This window comes from Stegostoma tigrinum, chromosome 4 (assembly GCF_030684315.1).
Source record: "Stegostoma tigrinum isolate sSteTig4 chromosome 4, sSteTig4.hap1, whole genome shotgun sequence".
NCBI classification, from domain to species: domain Eukaryota; kingdom Metazoa; phylum Chordata; class Chondrichthyes; order Orectolobiformes; family Stegostomatidae; genus Stegostoma; species Stegostoma tigrinum.
In genome coordinates, this window is record NC_081357.1 from 110,665,477 (window position 1) to 110,689,921 (window position 24,445).

The following is a 24,445-nucleotide window of genomic DNA, read 5'->3' on the forward strand; positions in this document are numbered from 1 at the left end:
GTGTTGAATCTTATCCTAGTCTTTAAATGAGTTAAGAAGTTATCCCTGGAAATTGTCAAGTTATTAGCCTGATTCCCTAAGCGTGATAAACTTAAATATCTATTATTGAAATAATTTCTGCTTTCAACCAATCCTTCCAAAGCAAACCATAGAATGATACCATGCAGAAAACGAACCTATATGTATCGATACAGGAATAATTTATTGACAAGGGAGCCTGTGTGTTTCTGCTTCTCCAATAAATTAGACATTAGATTGTTTGAACTTAGCTTTTCTTCCGTTTTATATATGCTGATTGCAAAGTTAATGAAAGGCGACACATGCAGCAAGATTATATGAATTGATCTCAACCTAATGAAGAGGAATTTGAAGAAACATGAGCTATTTGAAAAAAGATAAGCAGGTTGCACACAGCGGTAGTGAGAATCATCACAAGAGCCACCAGAAAGCTACAGCAGCTTTAAAATCGAATGAGCTACAAAGAAGTTTTTGTTAGAAAAACTGAATTTTCGTGCTTGAAAGAAGGCTGTGATTAATGTACGGCATTGTGCAGTAAATGTGAACTCAGTTCACACAGGAATAGACGAAATTGTGTTGGTATCATAAACAGGACAGAAATTAAAGGAGACTGTGAAGTTCTTGAATAATAACCTGGGAATATAAAGGTGTTTGGCATGGCGAGAAAATGTAGGCGAATCAAAGGTGATTATCTAACTTAGTGAGCTTCATCGACTTTGTCTTGTAGTTACCATAAAGCAGTATTATTATAAATGCAGCTTCAATTTAAGGTTGTTGTCAAGCAAATGATAGTTTAATTCTTGAAAAGGGACAAAGTGAAACCATGCCACAAGCTCTTGTGAAGTTGGATGGCCCTAGTGAGAACTCTTCAAAATTCTACACAAGGTTTTATGGCACTTCCTTCCCATCTTGATCATTCAGTTATTTTCAGAAGCAATGTTACCTAGCTTATTGCTCCCCAGAGCGAAAAGCTCCAGTGCTCTTTATCTGCTGCAATAATACATTTCCTTGATCTGGAATTATTAAAGTGAGGCACGCAATGCATTGCCCCGTTGATAATTTGATTCAAACCTAAACAAGGTATATTGGAGAATTATTTTCTTTATTAAATACATTGGCAAGGAGCAGCAACCAGAGTACAATTTGATCACGTTCCCATGATAGTAAGTGTACTTTCCAAATAAGCCCTACTGGCACAGGTATTAATGATAGAAGAATTGCTTTCTCAGTCAGCTGTCTATACTCTTCTTGTGTGTGTGCAGAAGAGAGATGTAAAAGTAATATCAGAGAGAATAAGAGAGAAAGCAAGAGAGAAAAATTCTGAAGAGGTTGAAGTGCTGTCAGAATGTTGTTTAGGCTAATTAGTTGATTTAGAAGGTAACTCATTATCTCTATCTGCTTTTTTGCTGATAGTGAGTAAAGTTCAGTGCTAAGAGGTTCTATCTGAGAAACAGCGGTTCCAATTTCTAGCTCATTTAAGACAAACACATAATGAGAGATAGACAGGTACAAATGGAAAGCAGGCAGAAAGCTTGTGTGTGTAATTGGACACTGTCTACGTGCATACTGGAAATGGTGTTAAATTAACTTGGTTTAATGTATTTTGAGTTCTGGGCACCACCTCCTCAGGTTGGTTTTGGGGGCAATGGTGGAAAGAGGCAATCAGTAGAAAGGGTAGGCAATCACGAGAGGGGTACGATCAGCATGGTCACAAAGTGCTTCCTAATAGTATTTGTGATTGTTATGGAGCCTGGAGAGCATTCTTTCCCCTCCTGGCTCCACGTGCATCCATTATCCCTGAGAAGGTAGTGGGGCAGAGTATTGGAATATCTTTAAGGCAGAAGTAGATGGATTCTTGGAAAGCATAGGGGTGAAAGGTAATTGCAGAGCAGGTAGGTGGCAATGTAGAATTGAGGTTACAATCTGATCAGCATGATCTTATGAAATGGCAGAGCTTCTTAAGGGACCAAATGGCTTACTCCTGTTCATAAACCATCGGTGCATAAGGGTTAGGCCTTTTCAATTTCCTTTCACATTTTTACTGGCAGACTCTAAGTTCCCTCACTGGATTGCTTTCTGAAATACGTGCAGATCTGGTTGTAGCAGGCCTGTGACTGACATATTTGTACAAAGTAGTTTAATTTCTGGAAGGGGAAAAGGAGGGCCTTTATTTGTATATGCCAAGAATCTGATATATGGTGTAGGCATAGGCCCTATACTTTAAGCTTTATCATCATGGCTTAGGCTACATTTCCCAATGGCTGGAATGGGTGAGTTGTCTTATGTGGGATAGAATCGGAAAACATCCATTGGAGTTTAGCTGAGTAAAGGTAACTTGATTGAATGATATAAGATCCTGAAGCATCTTCACAGGATGTATGTGGAAAGGCTATTCTCTCTGATATCAGAGAATCTAGAACTAAGGCATCACTATTTAAAAATTAAAGGCTTGACAATTCTTCAGGGCCTGATAATCTACATCCCAGGATACTTGGGGAAGTGATCTTAAAAATAATGGATGCATTGGCCGTTATCTTCCAAGATTCTATAGCCTTGGGAACAGTTCTTATGGATTGGCGAGTAGCTTATGTTTAAAAAAGATGGGAAGAGAAAACAGGAATTTATAGAGTGATTAGCCTGACATCAGTAGTAGAGAAAAAGCTGGGATCCACTATAAAAGATTTAATAGCAAAGCACTGGGGAAACAGTGACAGGATTGGACAGAGTCAGCATGGAGTAATGGAACTAAATGTAAGATCTCCAAGTTTGCAGATGATACAGAGCTGGGTAGGAAGGTGAACTTTGAACATAGTGCTTCAGTGTGATTTGGACAAGTTCAGTGAGAGGGCAAATGCGTGGCAGATAAAGTATAATGGGGATTAAATATCAGATTAACCACTTTGGTAGCAAAAACAGGAGGGCAGATGATTATGTGAACGGCAATGGATTGGAAAAAAGGTGATGTGCAATGAGATTTGGGTATACCACTCACTGAAAGCATGCATGTAGGCATATCAGGAGGTGAAGAAAGAAAATGGTACTTTGGTCTTCTTAGTGAGAGGATTTGAGAACAGCAGCATCGATTGCTGCAATTGTGCTGTGCCTTGGTGAGACAATACTTGGAGTATTATGAAGAACTTTGGTCTCCTTATCTGAAGAACAATGTTCTAGCTATGGAGGGAGTGCCACAAAGTTTTACCAGGCTTACTCCTGGGATGACAGCATTCATGTATGAAGAGATCGGTTAGGACTATAATCACTGGAGTTTACAAAAGGGGGGAATTTAATAGTAACCGTCAAGCCTAAACAAGTGCTAATTTATTTCAAATATATAACCAAAGTGGTTAATCTGATATTTAATCCCCATTATACTTTATCTGCCAAGCATTTGCCTTCTCACTGAACTTGTCCAAATCACACTGAAGCACTATCTTCAAAGTTCACCTTCCTACCTAGCTCTGTGTCATCTGCAAACTTGGAGATCTTACATTTAGTTCCATTACTCCAAGCTGACTGTCCAATCCTGTCACCATTTCACTAGTACTTTATTAAATCTTTTATAGTGGATCCCAGCATTTTCCCTACTACTGATGTCAGGCTAATCAGTCTATAAATTCCTGTTTTTTCTCTCCCTTCTCATAGACAGGGTAAATGCAACAAGCATATTCCCAATGACTGGGGAGTCCAAAAAGAGATTCCCCATGTCTGTGTGGGTTTCTGTCAGGGGCTCTGGTTTCCTCCTACAACCCAAAGATTTGCAGTTTAGGTGGTTTAGCCATGCTAAATTGCCCTACGGTGTCCAGGCTTGAGCAGGCTAGGTGCGTTAGCCATAGTAAATTGGGAGGGAGGCTGGGTCTGGTTGGGATGCTCTTTGGAGAGTCAGTGCAGTCTCAATGGGCTGAATGGCCCTTTCCTGTAGGGATTCTATGATACAAGGATTGGGCATTAAGAACCAGGAGACAGAGAAATATCTTCACCTAGAGGATGATGAGTCTTTGGAATTCTCTTCCACTGAAAACAGTTGAGGCCAAGACGTTGAATATTTTCAAGGAGTTGGATATAATTCATAGGGTTGTTGGGAATCAAAAGGTTTGGGGAGAAAATGGAAAAGATTTATTTAGTTAGATGATTAGCCATGATCATATTGAATGGCACAGGAGGCTGAATGGCCTGCTCCTGCTCCTACTTGCTCCGCTTTTAATTAAGGTTTTCTCTTTCGGGCAGGTATGAGGTAAATTTCTTTCTCTCGTAGAGAGTTGTTAGTCTCTGAAATGGTGATGTGTCTAACTTTTACTCCGAAGTGGCTGTCGGAACGAGAACTACACCACTTTTTCACCAAAAAAAACTTGGAATATTAGGCATTTTGTTATAAGAGGTCACTGACAAGCCTAGAGAAGTACAACAAAAACAAAGTCACCGGGCCCAAAACATTAACTCTGTTTTTTCCTTCACCGATGCTGCCAGACCTGCTGAGCTTTTCCAGCAACTTTGTTTTTGTTGCTGATTTACAGTGACCGCAGTTCTTTCTGTTTTTTCTAAACAAGCGCTAATTTATTTCAAGATGTAGACACTCTCATTTTACCTTATGCCAATTGCCTGTTACACTAAGACCAGATTTTGCAAAATGGAGATATTTATGGGGTGTTTTAGGCTTTATTCATTGTTAGTAAATTAATAGTAAAAGTATATTCAAGATTAGTCCACTGATGCCTCAGTCTCCTTTGTCTAACATCATGAATCAAAAATGCTCTTCCTTTTTGAAAGCTTCACTCCTTAAAAAATAAAAGCTTAGAACAGGAAATCCCTGATCACTTGAAGGATCTCTCTTTCTGATGTAGGAAATGTTAAGAGCCACTTGAAAACTCCACAATTGAAACAATCCAGCATTGAGTCTCTTCAGTCAAGTATGGTCTTAGGCCTAAATGCTTTATACAGTAATAGAATAAAGACAATCTCCAAAATATGCTCCATTTTTTCAGGAAAATTTTCTTTGCCCATTGTTGTTATTAAACAGGTACGCTTTGCAATGTTAGGCCTTCAATGTTAACCCTTTTTTTGCCCACTGTACTATAAATGTCATTTCCACTGAGATTTGTAAAGTATGCAGATATGTTCTCTTCACTGAATTATACATGAGATCGTTAGTGGACTCTAAGTTATTGAAATACTTCCAAGTTCCACAAGGAGCTGTTTCCTGCCAGGAATATGCTGTTTGCTCATCTCATTAATATAAAATGGACAATGTCAGAAAGCCTCATTTTGATCTTCAATTGGCTGAGATCTTAAAAATATGCTGCGTTGTTTTTTTGTTTGCTTCCTTTTTCTGAGAGATGAACTTTTGGCATTTGCTACCAAAAATTAGGACTTGCGCATTTCACTCTCTCTGATTGTTTGATGGAGACACAGAAGAATGTTAGTAGGACAGCAGCTAGATCTGATGAGACTAGAGAGGGACGTATCAGTACAGTGCAGGAATGCGCCCTTCGGCCCACAAAGTTGTGCTGAACATGATGCCGAAAGAAACTAACTCCTTCTGCCTGGCCTTGATCCATTACCCTCCATTCTTTGCATATTAATGAGCTTACCTAAATCCCCTTAAATGTCCTTACCATATCTGCCTCCACCACCACTCTGGGCAGTGCGTTCCAGACTCCTACCACTCTCTGCATATCAAACTTGGCCCTCCTGCCTCCTTTGAACTCCCCTCCAACCCTCACCTTAAATGCATGCCCCCTATTATTAGACACCTCAACTCTGGGAAAACGATTCTGACCACCAACCCTTTCTATGGACCTCATTATGTAATAGACTTCTATCTAGTCTCGCCTCAGCTTCTGTCACTCAAGAGAAAGCAACCCGAGTTTTTCTAGCCTCTCCTTAGAGCAAATATGCTCCAGTCCAGGCAGCATCTTGGTAAACCTCTTCTGCACCCTCTCTAAAGCCTCCACATCCTTTCTGTAATGTTGCAACCAGAATTGAACGCAATACTCTAAGTGTGATCTAACCTAAGTCTTACAAAGCTCCAAAATGACATCCCGATTCTTGTACTCAATTCCCTGACCAATAAATGCAAGCATGCTAATGGGTCTTTGTATCACTCTACCTACTTGCATGACCAGTTTCAGAGAACAATGGACTTGAACCCCAAGGTCATTCTGTATGTCAAGTCAGGGTCCTGCCATTAGCTGTATACTTTTCCTTAACACTTGATCTCCCAAACTGCAGCATGTCACACTTACCTGGATTAAACTCCATGCCATTTCTCCATCCATATCTACAACTGATCTATATCACACTGTATACATTGACAGCCTTCTGTACTATCCACACCTCACCAATCTTTGCCTCATTTGCAAACCTACTAAACCATCCATCTACATTTTCTTCCAAGTCATCTTTTTATATTTTTATATATCACAAACAGCAGAGGTCCCGGTATGTATCCTTGTGGAACACCACTAGGCACTGACCTCCAGCCTGAAAAAACACCCTTCCACCCTAGCCTTTGTCCTTTATAGGCAACCCAATTCGGAATCCAAACTGCCAAGTCACCACAGATCCCATTCTTTTGGATGAGCCTACATGAGGGACCTTGTTGAAAGCCCTTCTAAAATCTGGGTAAACAACATCCACAGCTCTACCCTCATCGATCACCTTCATCAACACATCAAAAAATTCAATCAAGTTAGTAAGAAATGACCTGCCTTGCACAAATACCCAACCATGTTCATGCCCATAGACCCTTTCAAGCCGAATCCAAGGATGTAAGTCAAGTCAGTTAAAAAATGGTGTACCCATGCAGACGAGCAGCATGTTGGTCATTCATTTTTTCTTCCCCCTTCTGTACATCGCAATCAACATAAGATGACAAAGTACTTTTCAACAAGTCAATTTTCCCAAAGTGTAGCATAAAACTGAGTTTTTCTGCTAGTGGAGCCCAGCACTTCAGCACAAGAGTCAAAGCTAGAGTGTTTTTAACCATCTATAGAAAAAGTAATTTCTCAAGCTGTTATTAATAGCAGGATGCTGCAATATGAGGTTTTTTTTTAAGCCAGCATTTCAGCGCTGAGCAACCTTGCTGTGGCATGTTTTCTTTTCTGAGGGCTAAAATATCTTTCCCACTTAATTTGTGGTCATCTGTACAGACTGAATATGCAATCGAGACTCTGCCATACTATGTTGCTAAATCACCTCTTTAGCTTCAAAAAGAACAAGTTTCTTTTCTTCTATTTACTGTTGGGTCATCTTCAGTGTTTAATTCATTCATTAAGGTTAGTGTTCAGCAGTGGTATTCCCTAACACATCAAAGCTTCTGTCCCTATAATTTACTGCTGGATCAACAAAAATATTGGGTTAAGTAGCAACTGAATGACTTTAAGAGCTGCTACTGCCTAGTCAGTTCTACATTAACAAATTCCCACCACCAGGTTTCGTTTAGCATAAGATTTCTCAATGAATGATTAATAAATCTAAGCAATAGTTAGGTTAGCCTTTTCCAAAAAAAATGCTTCTTCAGAGCTTTCAATGGTCTGGTATAAAATGAGTAATCCAAGATTGAAAAATAAGGCCCACCAATCTTGCTGGAAAATCACTCTGTGGCGATGTGCTGCACCATTTTCTGATTTACATCTTCTGTAAATCCAACCTTTGAAAGTAGCCACTAAAAATATCAACAGTGTTATTGGGAGCAGACAGCAAAACTCTTAAAAAGGCCTAACCTTCCCTTTAATTTTAGATTTGATTTCAAAGTTCCTTCAGTACAGGTTTTCATGCTAGAAGTCAAAGATCAAACATGGGATGTTAGAGAGATTAACTGACACCAGAGCAAGACTGACCATACACTGACTTCCCGTCAATGGCATCTACTCTGAGGTTGAGACGTTTGATCTGTTGTTACCCACTTCCTACCTTTACTCAACGCCTTTGCTTGTATGCTGCCATTTTCAGTAAGAAGGAAAAGTTACGAGCAGATATTTTGAATGAGAAACCTTGCTCTGCAACACAGCTTTTGTAAGTTATGCACAGGACAACTAGTTACAAAGGACTGGATCTTTTTGAAGTTAGAGTGATTCCTGGCTGTATTGTTGATGCTCCCAAATTTTGTTAGCCTCACATATAGATGGTGGCTATTGTAGGTCATAAGACCACACCCTGCACTTCTAACTTGGCCAATTCCATTATAGAGATAGGCACCCCCCAGCTCTTGAAATGATTCGGGAACTGGCCAGGTTCTCAAAGGCTCAGAGTACATTTCCTCTCCAAGGAGCCGTAAACCGGAGTTTAAATGAGGGAACGTTTTTGAAAAGTAAGTTCAAAGGTCTTAGCCATGCTCTGTTGTACCAATATTTATGCTTCCACACACACTCCCATGACCCTTCATACATTCTCCATACCAGTCTATGACCTTCACCCCATCTCCAATGCCTTCGACACTACTTCCAATAGCCTCTCAAAAGTGAATGATGAGATTTTACTGAAACCCCACATGTCCATTAATCTGTTAAAACAACCATGCCCAGAGGAAAACCATGCTTTATTGACTCTATTTCTCTTGTTTCATCAATTACACACGATAAATTAGCGTCAAATACTTGTAATTTCTGCTATTGATAACTTAAAGAACTGGATAATTAACATTTTCACAGAGTTAAGGGAGAAGCAGTTTCTTAAAAGTTTGAATGCATTGCCTTCTTGTTTAAAACTTTTCTGCGTTCACCATTATTACTCCAGGGTTCATTGTTACTGTACAGAGCGCTCATTGGGTAAGGAGGCAGGGAAGTGTCATAGACTGGCGCGGAGGGTGTAAGATGGCTTGGGTTAAGTCCGTGGGCAGAGATGCATGATTGGCAAGGTGGAGAGTAGTTGTGAAGGTAGACAGTGCGAGGAGAGAGTTCTAGAGTGCTTAATATTGACTAAAACTGAGAGCACCGAGGGTGGCCTTTTAACCAGATCCCTCAGTGCTTCACAGCTTCATGGCTGTCTCTGAATGCTAGCCAGTGGGCTGCTGGCCTGACTTCAGTTCTCTAACCAATACGTAACTCCCTCCCACCCTGGAATGAAAATCTTGCCTTTGCAGGCAGCTTGTTCTGTGTTGGGTACATCGAACCTAGAAATTTCCTGACTCCTGCTCCCTACTTCAAGAATGAAGATCCAATCAAAGTCTCTAAATTTTTCACAGAATGTTTGCATTGACTGAGTTTGTCAGATTTATTAATGGTAGGTCATTAATAATGGGATGCTGGCAGTTGACTTCATTCACAGATTTATTCGATATTTCAACCTTTGTATTGAAATTATAACAAGTTACTGGATCAATTGGACTTAAGTACCCAAAAGTACTATATATCTTAGTTGAAACTGAATTTTGATTATTAGAAAATGTCTTTATATATATATTTAGTACTACATATGAGTAATTGTGGCGAGACTCATTTCTCATCTTGAATCTCTTCTTCAAATCCGAGGAATTCTTGGGGGTATTTCTTCCAGTTTTACTAAGTAGAGGAAGCTTACCTCAAACTTCCATCTCTTGCTTGAGCCCCACACAGTGAAGTGGCCTATATTGTCATGTCATCTATTATCATGTAGACATTGTTAATCCTGAACTAAAACAGGAGTTGCTGGTAAAGCTCAGAAGGTCTTCAGTTCTAAGGAAGGGTCACCGTATCTGAAACGTTAACTCTGATTTTTCCTTCACAGATGCTGCCAAACCTGCTGAGCTTTTCCAGCAATTTCTGTTTTAGTTCAGGATTAACAATGTCTAGGTGATAATAAATGACATGAAGACATGGAGCACTTCACTGTGCCGTTTGCAAGCTAGAGACGGAAGCCCATCAATTTGAGAAAAAGCTCAGCAAGTCTTCAGTTCTGAGGAAGAGTCACTGGATCTGAAATGTTAAATCTGATTTTTTCTTCACAGATGCTGCCAGACCTGCTGAACTTTTCCAGCAATTTCTGTTTCTGTCCCTGATTTACAGCACCTGCAGTTCTTTTGGTTTTTATTGTTATTCCTGATCCTAATTTTCACCTACTGCATTCTTAAACATAGAACATAAAACATAGAACAGTACAGCACAGTACAGGCCCTTCAGCCCATGATGTTGTGCCAACCTATTATCCTGCTAAGATCAATCTACCCTGCATACCCTACATTTTACTATCCTCCATTTGCCTACCCAACAGTCGCTTAACAGTCCCTAAAGTATCTGACTCCGCTACCACTGCCGGCAGCACATTCCAGGCATCCACCACTCTCTGTGTGAAAAACCTATCTCTGACATCTCTCCTTTCCTTTCTCCAATCACCTTAAAATTATGGACCTCATAATAGTCATTTTCACCCTGGGAAAAAGTCTCTGACTATCCACTTTATCTATGCCTCTCATCATCTTGTACACCTCTATCAAGTCACCTCTTATCCTTCTTTGCTCCAATGAAAAAAGCCCTAGCTCCCTCAACCTTTCCTCAGAAGACCTGTCCTCCAGTCCAGGCAGCATCCTGGTAAATCTCCTCTGCACTCTCTCTAAAGCTTCCACATCTTTCCTATAATGAGGTGACCAGAACTGAACACAATATTCCAGGTGTGAACTAACTAGAGTTTTATAGAGTCGCGGCATAACCTCACTTACACTCAATTCGCCTGCCAATGAAAGCTAATACACCACACGCCTTCTTTACAACCCTATCAACTTGGGTAGCAACTTTGAGGGATCTATGGGCATGGACCCTAAGATCCCTCTGTGTCTCCGTGCTGCCGAGAATCCTGTCATTAACCCTGTATTCTGCATTCAAATTCAACCTTTCAAAATGAATCACTTCACACTTTTCTGAGTTGAATTACATCTGCCACTTCTTTGCCCAGCTCTGCATCCTGTCAATGTCTCGTTGGAACCTACAACAGCCCTCCTTGCTATCCACAACTCTACCAACTTTTGTGTCATCGACAACTTACTAAGCCAACCGTCCAATTTCTCATCCAAGTCATTTACAAAGATCAAAAAGAGCAGCGGTCTCAGAACAGATCCTTGCAGAACACCACTGGTCACCGAGCTCCAGGCTGAATACTTTCCATCTACTACCACCTTCTGTCTTCTATTAGACAGCCAGTCTTGTATCCAGACAGCCAAATTTCGCTCAATCCCATGCCTCCTTACTTTCTGAATGAGCCTACCATGTAGAACCTTATCAAATGCCTTGCTAAAATCCAGATAAACCATATCCACTGCTCTACCTTCATGGATGTGTTTTATCACATCCTCAAAGAGCTCAACAAGGCTTGTGAGGCATGACCTGCCCCACACAAAGCCATGCTGACTATGTCTAATCAAACTGTGCTTTTCCAAATAATCATGTATACTATCTCTCAGAATCCTCGCTAATAATTTACTCACCACAGAAGTAAGACTGACCGGTCTGTAATTTCTAGGATTATTCCTATTCCCTTTCTTGAACAAGGGAATGACATTTGCCACCCTCCAACCTCCTGGCACTGCTCCAGTGGACAGTGGGGGCACAAAGATCATTGACAAAGGGGCAGCAATCTCTTCCCTTGCATCCTGTAGCAAACTTGGGCATTTCCAATCTGGCCCAGGGGACTTATCTATCCTCATGTTTTCCAAAATTTCTAGCACATTCTCCTTCCTAACATCAATCTGCTTGAGCATATCTGTTCCATGCTGTCCTCACAAACATCAATGTCCCTCTCGCTGATGAATACTGAAGCAAAGTATTCATTAAGGACCTCCCCTACCTCGTCGTGTTCCGCGCACAAGTTCCCTCCACTATCCTTGATTAGCCCTACTCTCACTCTGGCCATCCTCCTGTTCCTCACATAAGCACAAAATCCCTTGGGGTTTTCCTCGATCCTACCTGCCAAAGCTTTCTCACACCCCCTTCTAGCTCTCCTAAGTCCATTCTTCTGTTCCTTCATGACTACCTTGTATACCTCAAGAGCCCTGTCTGATCCTTGCTTCCTCAATCTTACGTAAGCTTCCTACTTCCTCCTGACTAGGTGTTCCACATGTCTTGTCATCCAAGGTTCCTTCACCTTACCATCCTTTCCTTGCCTCAGTGGGACAAACTAATCCAGTACTTGTAGCAACTGCTCCGTAACAACCTCCACATTCTATCGTGTATTTCCCCAAGAACATCTGATCCCAATTGGTGCTCTGTAGTTCTTGCCTAACAGTACTGTGTTTCCCCCTACCCCAATTAAATACTTTCCCATATTGTCTTCTCTTATCCCGCTCCATGATTATAATAAATAAAGGTCAGGGAGTTGTGATCACTCTCACTGAAATGCTCTCCCACCAAGAGATCTGACATCTGGCCTTGTTTGTTGCCAAGCACCAAGTTCAATATGGCCTCCCCTAAGTTGGCTTATCTACATATCTACAGAAATCCTTCCAGAACAGACCTGACAAAATTTGCTCCATCCATTTGCACTTCGGAGGTTCCAGTCTATATTTGGGAAGTTGAAGTCACCCATGACAACAACCCTATTACTTCTGCACCTTTCCAAAATCTGTCTTCCAATCTGTTCCTCAGTGTCTCTGTTGCTATTGGGGGGGTCTATAGAAAACTCACAAAAATGTGACTGCTCCTTTCCTGTTTCTGACTTCCACCCATACTGACTCAGTAGACAAACCCTCCTTGACAACCTCCCTTTCTACAGCTTCTTTGTTGCTCATAGATTGTGTGCTCCACATCTGGATTACTGTGCAGTCAGCCACTTTTATGGTTCAATGCTTGGTCAGTTAACAGAGCAGCATGACCGCATGTATATTTAGATTTGCCACTCAGTTGTGCATCAGTTTGAAAGCATTCAAGCTTGAAGAATACATAAAATAAAACTTCATGTTCCTAACAGAGCAGTAAAAAGGGAAAAATATTAAATCTTTTAATTCCTATTTCTGCTATGTTTTACTTTTAACAATGAACAGGGATTATTAAAGCATATAAACAAAAGCTTTGCAGGTGCAAGCATATATTTAATACAAGCCTCAAAGACATTGCACCTCACATTTTTACACATCATCCTAGCAAAACTCTGAGTGTCACATCTCACGTCAAAGCACAGTACACAACAGTAATTAATGAAATTGGAACCTATGCGTCGACAACCAAATGTCCAACCAACTAAATGTCGATGAATTAAACTGAAACTTTTTCTTGTATTTCACTGCCCCTTACCAGGTGAATCAGACTTCACCTTACTCGGGCACACGTCCTACTTCCAAGAGATAATACAGCCGTTTTTAAACATGCAGGGAAACCCATCCGCCAGTCACACAATAGAAATTTTCATACGCTTTTTCCATAATCTTCCTACCATTAAAACAAAATACGCACAATTTCCTGTTACTCCAAGGTAACCTTTTTGTGGGGTGTATAAAATTACCCCTGTAACGTAGGTTAGTAATGAAATTTGTGTGTAAACCGTGTTGAAGATATATGGGAGAGAGGACCCTGAGCGGGACAGTGTCACAGAATGAATGAGAATAAGTGTGCACATAGTAATAAACACTGCAATGAGAAATTGCATAACATCCAGCCAAAGAATATCGGACACTGAACCAGGAAATAGACTGTAGGCACAAAAGAAAACATTTCATTTTGGAAAGAGATTATATGAAGAATATTTCAGGAATCTGTGCAAGAATTTTTATTTTCTTTTATCATCAGAAAGGTTTAACAGATCAGAGAAATAGAAAGATCTGCTAACAGAATGCCATCCTTTATTCTTGGAAGAGTTAACATAAAAGTAATAATGCTTTAGTTAAACCGAGCATTGGTGAGTCCACATTTCAAATATTGCACATACTTTTGGTCTCCTTATTTAAGGGAAGATGTAAATGTACTGTAAAGAGTTCAGCAGAGGCTTACCTGATTGATACCTGGAATTAATGGGTAATCTTATGAAGATGCCTTGGACAGGCTGAACTAGTTTCCACTTAGAAGAACTATCAGGGAATCTTCTTTTTTCAGAGGATTGGAACTCTCTGCCTCAGAGAGCAGTGAAAGTTGTCACTGAATATCTTTTAGCCAGAGTGGGATAGATTCTTGTTAAGTAGAACAATCAAGGGTTATTGGAGATGGGTAGGAATGTAGAATTCAAAACACAAACAGATCAACCACAAACCTCTTGAATTGTGAAGAAGGTTCAAGAGGCCGGCTCAAGGACACCAAATGGTGTGCTTCTGCTCCTATTTTGTCCCTGCGTACCATTGGTGAATCTCCATCCTGTCGATTACCATTAGCCAGAAACTAAACTGCAGCAGCCGCAATAACGCTATCATTAAAAAAAAACAGAAACTGCTGGAGAAACTCAGCTCATCTGGCAGCATCTGTGGAGAAAGATACAAAGGTAACATTTGAGTCCATGTCTCTTCTTTTGAACTGTTTTGAACTGAGTGACTCAGAGTATTACGTCCTTCTCTCTCTCTACAGACGCTGCCAGACCCACTGATTTTCTCTAGTACTTGCTGGTTTTTTTTGGCAGATCTCCAGCATCATGCTTTTATTTGAGATACTAATACTGTGGCTACAAGAGCAAGTAAGTCCAGCCTTACCTCTCCATCATCTACAAGATACAAATCAGGAGTGTGATGGTAGACGTCACGTGCCTGGATAATTGCAGCTCCAGCAACACTCAAAAAGTTCCACACCATTCAGGACAGAACAGGCACCCCATCTACTAACTTCAGCAATCCACACCCTTCACCACCAATGCACAATGCAGAGCCATGAGCCATCTACAAGATGTAGTGCAGCAATTCAGCCAAGCTTTTTAACACACAACCTCTCACCCCTGGATGAACAAGGGCAGCAATCAGTGCCACCATCTGCAAGTTGTTCTCCAAGCCATGCAACAACCTAACTTGTAATTACATCTCCGCTCCTTCACTGTCACTGGGTCAAAATCCTGGAATTCTCTTCCTAACGGCCCTGGTGGGTGTACCAACATCCTAACGGCTACAATAATTCAACAAGTCAACTCATGCCCACCTTGTCCAGGGCAAATAGGGTTGCAGAATAAATGATGACCCAGCCAGTGGCATTGTATCGCATGAGCAAAACAAAGGCATTTTATCACTCCTTTTCGAAAACATGAGGTGGTTGTCTATTACCTGATTTCTGATCGATCTAATCAGTCATATTGATCGCTTTAGCATTACAGACATGTAATTCCAATCAAACGAACAAACCACATCAAGCAGAAACACGTTAAGCAGGGGTTTCTGAATGACAGGGTTTCCACAAAAGTTGGCAGAACGATCACCACAGTACCACAGATATTTGATGTTCCCAGGAGCGTTAGTTGGTTGAAGAAAAGACTTCTGCCACTTACTCAAGAGGAAGTCTCCCTCAGAGAGCTGTCAGCCTATTCATTTGGCTGGCAGCTCTGTAGTCTCAGAGATAATGGGAACTGCAGATGCTGGAGAATCCAAGACAACAAAATGTGAGGCTGGATGAACACAGCAGGCCAAGCAGCATCTCAGGAGCACAAAAGCTGACGTTTCGGGCCTAGACCCTTCATCAGAGAGGGGGATGGGGTGAGGGAACTGGAATAAATAGGGAGAGAGGGGGAGGCAGACCGAAGATGGAGAGAAAAGAAGATAGGTGGAGAGAGTATAGGTGGGGAGGTAGGGAGGGGATAGGTCAGTCCAGGGAAGACGGACAGGTCAAGGAGGTGGGATGAGGTTAGTAGGTAGATGGGGGAGCGGCTTGGGGTGGGAGGAAGGGATGGGTGAGAGGAAGAACCGGTTAGGGAGGCAGAAAACAAGCGGAGACTTGGAGACCGCTTTGCAGAACACCTCCGCTCAATTCGCAACAAACAACTGCACCTCCCAGTCGCAAACCATTTCCATTCCCCCTCCCATTCTCTAGATGACATGTCCATCATGGGCCTCCTGCACTGCCACAATGATGCCACCCGAAGGTTGCAGGAACAGCAACTCATATTCCGCCTGGGAACCCTGCAGCCTAATGGTATCAATGTGGACTTCACCAGTTTCAAAATCTCCCCTTCCCCAAATGCATCCCTAAACCAGCCCAGTTCGTCCCCTCCCCCCACTGCACCACACAACCAGCCCAGCTCTTCCCCCCCACCCACTGCATCCCAAAACCAGTCCAACCTGTCTCTGCCTCCCTAACCGGTTCTTCCTCTCACCCATCCCTTCCTCTCACCCCAAGCCGCACCCCCATCTACCTACTAACCTCATCCCACCTCCTTGACCTGTCCGCCTTCCCTGGACTGACCTATCCCCTCCCTACCTCCCCACCTATACTCTCTCCACCTATCTTCTTTACTCTCCATCTTCGGTCCGCCTCCCCCTCTCTCCCTATTTATTCCAGTTCCCTCTCCCCATCCCCCTCTCTGATGAAGGGTCTAGGCCCGAAACGTCAGCTTTTGTGCTCCTGAGATGCTGCTTGGCCTGCGGTGTTCATCCAGCCTCACATTTTATTATCTTGGAATTCTCCAGCATCTGCAGTTCCCATTATCTCAGAGACATGTTGGACTGGTTTTGGGATGCAGTGGGTGGAGGGGAAGAGTGGGCTGGTTGTGTGGTGCAGTGGGGGGAGGGGACGAACTGGGCTGGTTTAGGGATGCAGTTGGGGAAGGGGAGATTTTGAAACTGGTGAAGTCCACATTGATACCATTAGGCTGCAGGGTTCCCAGGCGGAATATGAGGTGCTGTTCCTGCAACCTTCTGTAGTCTCAGTAGGGGCCAGGAGTTGGACTACAAGCAGTCCCCAGGATCTCGGCCAAACAAGTGTGGATGGGGTAGCTGATGGAGATCATTGACCAGGAGGGAGGAGAGGAAGCATGGGTGCTGACCAGAGGAGGATGGAGGACTGAAAGGAGAGACTGGGTGTGGAGGAGTGTGCACACTTTAGGGTAGTGATTACCCGTGGTTACCTGGTGTGGAAAGAGGAACCTTAAGAACTGAGCAGGGTTAGCTGGCCGGCTTCCTTCTTTGAAGTGCTCCTGCCAGCCTTAGGACTTAAGCTTTTAAGGACAAATTAAAGGTATAGTGGGCTTTCTCCAAATAAAACTACAAACAAGTGGATATAGACAGGCAATGGGACGGCCAGACAGGAAATGTTATGGCTCCCTCCCTAGGTTACTTGCACAGCAGCATAAAATTTTGTCAGTTGTAAAGAAAGGTAATTGATTAAAACAATTTATCCAATAAAAGTTACCTGTTATTAAGACAGCACTGATCTAGGCCTGTGTTTTTACTGGGAATCACGAGGAATATCCACGCTGACTTGGAATAAGCACTTAATGCAGTCAGCTGCCTGGGGCATTACTGTTAGTAACACCACTGGCTCTGACACAAAGTCTGCATGTGAGCAAGAAATAAATGCAGAGAATTAAGTGAGTAACAATTCTTTTTGAAGAATCTTTTGTTGCTTTCTCTCGATCAGAGAAAGATGCAATAACATTCATGGGAGAAGCTAAAGAGAGTAGGCAAGAACTGGATCAACCATTGAGCTAGAATTATTTGAACAACGGAGCTGCAAATCATACGCAGTGCTTACATTCAGCATGAAGATTGCTACAATTGTTGCAAGCACTAATAAGGACTAAAGGTTACACTGGGAATTTAGGACCCACCTCAGCATGGATCATCAAGAGCTTACACAGCTTACCACACTGTGTTTGCTGTCAGTGTGTGCAACTATCCCACATGTAGCTTAAGCACATTACAAACAGATGAGCAATAAATTGTTGAAAAGCGCAGACGCATTGCTCAGCTGTATTTTGCATGACTTATTCTCAGGAGATCAACAGCATCAACATTTGAATATATAAGTAAATCATTACAGATGCAAACCAAGCCAGAATTAACAAAAAAAAGCAACACAATCAGACAATGCATTTAATTTTTGAAGTTGAACTGTGATTTATTCTGAATTTGTGATTTCAAATATCAGAAATTGATTACAGACATTATGGGCAATTATTTTTAAACCCTGGCCATCACAATGTTTGTGAACACAAAGTGCATGTTGTACTTAATTCTGAAATCAATGTTCTAGTCTCCAAAGTGGACTGTGCATTTGGACACTATTTGACTTGCTCACTGGTCGTTAAGCCACAAGAGGAATCAAACAGGCAGTGTTGGCAGTGGGCCCTGACTTGGCCAGCCTTTTGCAGGTGAATATCATGAAATCCATTACAACAAACTTATCTGCATGAAAATTTATATAACTAACAATTTGACTCACTTTGCTAAAATTTAAGAAAAACACAGCAAAATTGGCAGCCTGGTTTTTAAAAGTAGAAAATATGCATGATTGAGTACTTCGTTTCAGGTGTTCACTGTGGGGAGATTACAGTCAAAAGCAATTATTGCTGCTTTGATTAAGTATTCTTCAAAAAGTACCTAGATGAGTGTCTGGTTGGGTATAGGAATTGCATGCACTTTTCATGCATTGACATAGATTGAAAGGTCAAATGCTCCAAAAAATATCTTTCCACTGCTGAGGTTGTCTGCTTATTAAGAACGTTTGGTCAAGTTTTATGGAAAAAATATTTTCTCATTCTTTTTCTGAAATGAAGTAAAATTCCCTTCCCCACACCTGCCCAACCCCAAACACCCAAGTTATGAAATTAATGCTCTTCACAGGTTGAGGGATACAATTTGCTATCAGATTTTGAACTGCATGAATTGGAATAAAATAGCTTTTCAAATGACCTGGATACAAGGCCTATCACGCCTACAGAGAACCCTTTGAATCTATGATCTTCTGATCTTTTGATATCACACTGATCCAATGTGAAATAGCAGTTCTAAGCACCTTTCTTCTTTGCATATTAAAATATAAAGCATACAACCAACAAAGAACTTAAATCATCTTAAATTCTGTGGCATGATCAGCAGTCAGTAATGTGAAATAACCACAGACTCTTTACTTCCAGTTAAGCTATTAGTTTGCAGAAAGCTCACTGAGATAGTTTGCTGTCACTATCTCAGGTCTTTTGTGGCTAACAATAAACATAGTGCTTTATCAGCTCTTCTTTTCCTGATAGATTGTGACCATACACTACAGCAAAACATTCAATAGCAATACCATCCAATCCACCTTAATGGTTGGTTGGTAAGATTCGAATTCGTTAATGTCTTTAGAAAATTTAAAATAGTAAAGAACACTGCAAGCAATGGTCGAAAAGCAGTTCTACACTGCAATGATTGAAATAACTGATAATTTTGAAATTGAATCACATGGTGGGAAGAAATGCTGTATACTCGAAATGTAGCAACATCACAAATGTGGCTGTTAAGATTTTGTTTGGTTCTCATCCATAGAGAAATCAGAAACACCTTTATCAACATATTTCTAGTTGCTCTCGAAATGATAATCAGAAGAAATCTTCAAGGCTATATTAACAATAGCAATACTCATAATGACTCACGCGATTCCTTCCTGATGCAGATATTACAGAACCAAATTTGAATCAGTTCAACACAAAACATTTGGGATGAACTGGCTAGTTAATAACATGAATTAAGGTAATATCTATCAGTGTCAAGATGATTTTCTGTAAAAGTCAGAAAGTCCCAAAACAGGAAGGTAAATTTACTTTGTTACGTTACACTATATAGCTTGAATGAAAACATGACACAAAAAACACTGTCAGAATTCAGCACATAAATCTCTCTTACCTCAGTACTCGATCTGAACCCTGGTTGGATTTTGTTGCTTCGTTGTTATGATGCTTTTCTTGAGCTTTAGCCAGCTTTTCTGCAGCAGCAATGGGACATCCAGAGAGACTGATGGAACAGAGTAACATTTAAAAACTCTCCCATCAACTGGAATGATAGAACAAGACTAAGCAGTAGGAAAGTGGAAACATATGGTTAATTGCTTAACTCTAACAAATATCAGGAAACATGCAAGACAGGTGATTAGACATGCAACACAATGGTAAGTTTACACTTTAGTTTGTATAAATACAAAAACTGCAAGTGAAAGGAACCTTGCAGATTTACTTCTAACCTTTTCTCTATAACTCACCAATTTGCTTCTTGCCAAAATGCTTCATATTTTAATACAGCGCAGTCTTTTCCACTGCGCTATAAAGAGCTTCTTGTGGTCTGTGGTGAAGTTCTTAACTTTATGTTGTGAAATGTCAGCCTGATATTACTTTGCATGTAAATATAGTTTTCCATCACTCAAAATTTTAAAATAATGTTTATAGAAGACCACGGTCAAGATAGAAACTAATCAATTTAGAAAGAGAGGTGAAAATGAAATGGTAAGATTTGATAAAGTATGCTTGCACGACTGAGCTAGTGGTGATTTTAGTTATTTGCTAAATAAATTGCTGCAGATACTATTCAGAAAAGTAGTGCTCATTATGTTAATGGAAAATATAACTTGCTACTTTTCATTCCATGTCCATGCATTAAATGCTGTGCTTGTTGAAATAGTTTTCAGCTGTAGGTTGGCCTGATGGATGGGCCGAAGGACGAAGGAAAAGAATATGTTGGACCTGATAGACTAGGCTTCAGTGTTAGAAAGGTGAGAATGAATCAACATTGTGGAATTTTTATTAGATTCCATGACAGCATGAACTGTAAAACATGGAATGCAGCGATCCAAGAAGGCAGATCATAACCACCTTCTTCAGGGCATCTAGAGATGGACAATAAAAGCTGACTCAGCCAGTGACACCTGCATCCCATGAATGAATGAAAAAAGTGAACTTCTTCAGGGAAACTAATCCATTCTCATTCTATTTTTAAAACAATCGTGGTGATTAGTTGCAAACCTTGGCAAAAATTCTGGGCTTGTTTGAAATTTCTCAATTAATCTCCCTCTGGTGAAGGATGGAATATTTATTTCCACTCAGAATAAGCAATGTAGTCTGTATTGCTGTTCAGATAATGTATAGAAACAGCTGATTTAAGTACTAATTTCAAGGGGGTGAAAATATAGCTCGGTTAGAAAATATTAAAAGTGACAAGGTACTACCCTGAGATTCCTGGAAATGTCCATTGTCTAACTAAAACAAACTAAACATGGCGAGACTCATCGGAGATAATGGGAACTGCAGATGCTGGACAATCCAAGATAAGAAAGTGTGGAGCTGGATGAACACAGCAGGCCGAGCAGCATCTCAGGAGCACAAAAGCTGACGTTTCGGGCCTAGACCCTTCATCAGAAAATCTCGGCCCGAAACGTCAGCTTTTGTGCTCCTGAGATGCTGCTTGGCCTGCTGTGTTCATCCAGCTCCACACTTTGTTATCATGGCTAAGCACATGTTTGTACTATTTAGATAAATGATTATTGGTGCTCCACGTATTGAGAGGGGCAAAAAATGTCAAGAAGCTAATTTTTGAATCTAAGAATATCGCCCACCCAGGATATTCCAACTGATAATGACAGTACAGTGGAATCTTGACTTACCTTCGATGAGAATTCCTGTTGCTATTTACATGGCCTCGCCCAGTGCAGCCTGGTGTAGGACACTTAAGCACATTTTCATGCATGGCAAGAACTTGACGGAAAAAAGAGTGGAAGCTATTAGTAGAGAATGAATAGAGAAGGACAAACAGGCAAGAAAGGGAATAAGTTCAGATCACCAACTCAATTTGATTATATATGATCACAATAGAGGAAAGACCATATTTACATTTCCAATAAATATTTCATTTAAAATAACAGCATCAAGCTGAGACATTCAGGATGACAGTTATCTGAAATTATTTATCATCAAAGATAGTTTTCCAGATTAAGTTAGTTTGAACTGAAGCAATTTTCTTGATGTCACACTGCAGATAATTCATAATGGAGCGATAATGCACATATAAGAAACAAAATGTAAAGTTCAAATTGTTACTTAAGAAAAGGTGAAGTAAAGTAATTACATCAAAATAAAATAAAACTACATTAAAATAAAAGTGGGGTCAAATTAGAAGGAATTGTGGTCAATATCATCATTAATGTGGCTACAAATAAGCATCTTATAGACAGGCAATGCCTTAAAGCTATGTATGATTACCTTTTTTATTCTTTAAATTCATACACAAGTTTTGGATAAACCCAGCTTATCAACAGGGAATATAAAAAGAAGCAATGCACTTAAAGATATTCCAAACGTTTCTGATGTCACTGTCATAGCAGAGTGACACTCCCTCATCATGTTAATTGAATGCCTCTATTGGGAACCATTAGCTCTATTGCAGGGCAAACAAGTATTTGCACTACACAGCAAAAATAAAATGACTCCAAAAATTTTTGAATGATGGTAAGAGATTGCTGAACATTCAGTTGGCTAGACACATGGAGGGTGCCTTTTTATTTGAATGATAAAGAAGATCAGATAAAATAAAGTCTCTGGTATTTATGAATGAATTTTCCTAAAACTTTCACCATTGCCTCAGCAGAAATCCCTGGAGAAACGATATAACAGGTTCATCAAAGTTCCAGGAGATGATTAGGCAACTGAAGAGCAAATTCTATCTATTCTTTTGCATGCTCTTTTCCTCATCTCTTCTGACTTTGCTATTGATGCCAGATACAGTTCAATGAGGATGGATGCCTTGCAGCAGCACACATAAGTTTCATTTTCTCATTACTGATTGCAGACACTGAATGTCATGCCAACTGTTAGTGAACACTGTAGTATTCCAACTGTAATCCGTCAATTCTTATGCAGATCACAAACCAATCCTAGGACCTCTTGGGTCAACTTTCAAGCTTAGGACAACATTCATAACTAAATCGCCACAAAAGCATGATCTCTCTACATTATTCATGCCTGGCGCCATGGTTCAGGACATCTGCTCTAGGCGAGAGAAGAACTTGCAGTGGCTGGAGGAGAAGCCAACAGATGTGATCCAAGATAATAAAGTGTGAAGCTGGATGAACACAGCAGGCCAAGCAGCGTCTCAGGAGCACAAAAGCTGATGTTTCCGTCAGTGATCTAGTTAGATTTTGATGTGGAGGATGTTCTTCTCTCAAAGGGTAGTCAATCTGTGGAATTCTTCACTACAATGAACTTTCAAAGTTGGGTGAATAAGTACATTCAAGGCTGAATTACATTTGTAATCATTAAGGAAATCAAGGACTGTGTTGAAAAGGCTGAAAAGTGGAATGGAGGATCAGCCATGTTTTCATTGAATGGGTGAGCTTACTCGATGGTCTGAATAGCCTACTTCTGCTCCTATGTTTTATGGTTTTCTGATCTTATAGCTATAGATATAACTAGGAAAGAGTTTCTGTAGGGAGACAATGTGTTGCAAATGTTATAAACAATAGCCTCTTTAAGAATGAACCAGCACATAATCCAATGATAACACGTAGTAGCTGATGCTCATTAGAGCATCATTTGAGGGCTCATCTTTATCCCATTATTCCTTTTCCATTTTGATTGAGCCCCCAGCCCCTCTTCTTATCTTTCCCTCACCTTTGATGGTTTACGTTACATTCAATGGACTTTGCGTGGAAGTTATTTAATTGGAACATGGGTGCTTAACTGGAGGTGGTTAATAGATGGAGAAAAGATATTATGGGTGATTTGTTAAATCGGAGAAAGAAATGCTCAGTTGCATGTAACTGCACTTCTGGATATGAACAAAGGGCTCTTATTTATCCTCTTCCAAATCTATTTTGAGTTAACCCCCTCCCTTTCTCCCTACCTCTCCTGTCCTTTGAGAGTTTCAGTTGCCATTGCAGGAGCTTTGCATTTGAATTACTCAATTGAAAACTACACGTGATTTATATTCAGTTTTGTGTAAGAGTACTTCTGGATTTTAAAAAAATTAAGGTTTCTATTTACCCAATTTAAATTTATTTCCCTCCCTCATTCCCCCCTCCCGTATTTTTGTTATTGTTGCCGAGCTCCTGATGCATAATGCTTGTTAATTGTTCTTTTAATTTGAAACATAGGTGATTTGATTGTTGTAAGAGGTCCAGAGTCATGTAATCGCGCCTGAGAACTGAAAAAGAAATGTATTTAGTGGTCACTGGATAGCGATATGGACACAATAGCCTTCCTCTCTACTGTAATAATTCAGATTTCTGGCTGGTTTTCCCCAAAAGTGGGTTGGTTTAGAATGGGAGAGAACAGACTGGAGCTTATATTTAACTATCAAATGCAAATTGGGGAACATAGACTGCTGCTTCCTGCTTCAGTAAATAGGTGACTAGTAATGTTACATGAATAGATATGACTAAATTTTAAAAAAGCAGAACTTCAAGAGTCATAATCTCCGCATTATTACCTAAGCCACAAGTAAAATAAAAATAAGATTGGAGAGATGAATGCATGGCACAAAGATTGGTGAGCATCATCAAGTCATTGAAAAGTACAGCAGTGGAAGACCCTTCAGTCCAATTTATCCATGCCAACCAATTAATCTAGTCCTAGTTGCCAGCATTTGGCCCATATCCCTGTAAACCTTTCCCAT

At 40.6% G+C, this 24,445-nt stretch overlaps 1 protein-coding gene across 23 annotated transcripts in view; it reads right to left on the reverse strand.

The window, feature by feature from the left end:
* LOC125452749 (myelin transcription factor 1-like protein) overlaps window positions 1–24,445 on the reverse strand; it is a 402,372-nt gene that overhangs the window by 156,415 nt on the left and 221,512 nt on the right. For all 23 annotated transcript variants that reach the window (XM_059645600.1, XM_048531537.2, XM_048531532.2 and 20 more), the window contains 2 exons: window positions 21,441–21,531; window positions 19,694–19,801 (listed from right to left, as the gene is read on the reverse strand). In XM_059645600.1, the coding sequence (XP_059501583.1) occupies window positions 19,694–19,801; window positions 21,441–21,531 (199 nt within the window). The remainder of the gene's footprint in view (window positions 1–19,693; window positions 19,802–21,440; window positions 21,532–24,445) is intronic.